The 2225-nt window shown below is 44.5% G+C and overlaps 1 protein-coding gene and 1 non-coding gene across 2 annotated transcripts in view; one reads left to right on the top strand and one right to left on the bottom strand.

Moving 5' to 3' along the window:
• The window catches only part of KIAA0319L (KIAA0319 like), a 107933-nt gene that overhangs the window by 83084 nt on the left and 22624 nt on the right, over positions 1-2225 (top strand). Inside the window, exons 10-11 of the mRNA XM_007453841.1 lie at positions 879-1002; positions 1723-1855. Coding sequence (XP_007453903.1) covers positions 879-1002; positions 1723-1855 — 257 coding nt within the window. The remainder of the gene's footprint in view (positions 1-878; positions 1003-1722; positions 1856-2225) is intronic.
• On the bottom strand, positions 1331-1402 carry TRNAE-UUC (transfer RNA glutamic acid (anticodon UUC)). The gene has a single exon. It is a non-coding gene; the product is annotated as a tRNA-Glu (tRNA).

The raw sequence follows: 2225 nt of genomic DNA on the forward strand, positions 1-2225 counted from the left end.
AAAAAAAAAAAAAAAAAAAAAAAAGTGTTCGTTTCTGCTGAAGGGTGCAAATCTTAGTGAGCACTATTACAAATTGGAGGAGATTGCCTGACTAGATGGTGAGCATCTTCTCTCTGGAGATATTTAAGAAGAGACTAGATCTGTCACCAGGTAGGTAACATAAGTAAATGAAGAAAACTGGATGGGGACTGTGGCAAACCAGAGGGCGTAAGCCCTGAGCAAAGTGGTCAGCAGCCCTCCAGTCAGACTGGTTGTTGCCACGCTGGAGTATCGTCCCAGTGTTGCTAGGTCCTCCAGCTTTTCAAGACAAGCCAGAAACCTAGACTTCTATGTGAAATTTTCCAACTTTTAAGAACTCTAAGGCCAAATAAAATGTCTGCAAGGTGTTAGGTTTCTCCGCTGTTGCAGAATCTGTACAGACCGGTAAAGGCACGCACAGCATTACAAAGCATCTTGAGTCATTGCTGCCATGTTTTATCGAGGCAGCTTTGTTAGGATCACGCTGTGTGGCTTCAGTAGGAAGAACATTGTTTTGTAAATTGTGTTATTTTACTATATGTTAATGGTTTTCTTTCTGCTTGGGTCGTAGAAATGGATCTTGATTATCTCTGCACATTTTCCTGTACTCGTCTACCTTGTGAGAGCTCTGACTTTATTTGAAACTATTGCTGTGTCAGAGGGTTATTTCCTTGAAGGGTGAAACTTTTAACAAGATGTCCCACAGTGTCTGATTGAGCATTCAGTAATTATGTTGAATTGGGAGGTAACGGCCCACTACCAACCTAGGTTTAGAAAACTGGGTAAATCATTTAGACCAGAGTAGGACTTCTTGTATGATGTGATTCCGGGAGTCCACTTGTCTGTATTTATATATCCAGGGTGTTAGAACACCGACCCTGCAGCTCTCTTCCATGCAAGAAGGAGACTATACTTACCAACTCACAGTGACTGACACAATAGGACAGCAGGCCACCGCTCAAGTGACTGTTATTGTGCAGCCTGGTAAGTTCTAACCTTGTGGTGCAGGCTCTTCTGTTGGCTGGTCCCTTGACCCTTGGGGGGAGGAGAGGGCTTGGGTTCTGAGCTCTGTGAGGGTGGAAGTGGGAGTTACCAATCCACCACGCCCCTGGCAGCTGCTCTCGTCCGTTCCCCTAGTGCTTTCATCATAGCTAGAGAGAAGGAGTATTTCACAACCTCGCTTGTGCCCTTGCTTTCGGCGAGTTATTGTGCCTTCAAGGGGAGCTAGCAGATAGAGTCTCTGCCAGCCCAAATCTTACCATGTCCTATTTTTTCTTTTTTTTTTTTTTGGCTGCGGCTTGCAGGATCTCACTTCCCCGACCAGGGATTGAACCTGAGCCACAGCAGTGAAAGCGCCGAATCCTAACCACTAGACCACCAGGGAACTCCTCCCACCATGTCCTTTAAGGGCCACCTTAAAGCCCACTTCCTCAAGAAAGCCCTACCTTATCTTTCAGACCCTCTCATTTGAACTCCTATAGCATTATACTTCAATCCATGTTCTTTCAGAGTTGTTTTATACGTTTCAGTCTTATATTCTTCATGCGAGCTCCCTGACCATACCCTTACCTCACACAGTATCTGACAGTTCTATGAGTGGAGAGGCAGAGTCCTTGAGGCTTCCAGAACATATGTCCCAATTGGTTCCTCTCCTTTCCCAGCTGGACTGCCTGCTTTTGAACTCCCAAGTCTCTTGTCTTCTAGAAAACAACAAGCCTCCACAGGCAGATGCAGGTCCAGATAAAGAGCTGACTCTTCCCATGGATAGCACAACCCTGGATGGCAGCAAAAGCTCAGATGATCAGAAAATTATCTCATATCTCTGGGAAAAAACACAGTGAGTATTGACACAAAATCCTTATGTATGTAAGGGCTCCAGACCTTTGAAGAGTAAGGTTTTATTTGCTTTTAAGAGTTTACTTTCTCTTATTAGCTCATCCAAGGGGGATAACTGAGAAAGAAATGTTTGCAATCCCAAACTTCAACTCTAAGAAAAATATAATTTTTGTAAGAAGAAAAAAAGAATGCTTACCATTAGCTGTCCCCAGGTAGTACTTTGTGGTCCTGGTGCTTTTACAGGTACAATCCATTTGCTGAACTGCATGGTTTAATTACACTTGAGAGGCAGGATGGAAGGGGTAATGGAGCAGAAAAATACTGTTGGTCAAAATTAACTGGGTAAGGCTGTCGGGGGGGGGGGGGGGGGG

This window comes from Lipotes vexillifer, unplaced genomic scaffold, assembly GCF_000442215.2.
Source record: "Lipotes vexillifer unplaced genomic scaffold, Lipotes_vexillifer_v1.1 scaffold213, whole genome shotgun sequence".
NCBI lineage: Eukaryota > Metazoa > Chordata > Mammalia > Artiodactyla > Lipotidae > Lipotes > Lipotes vexillifer.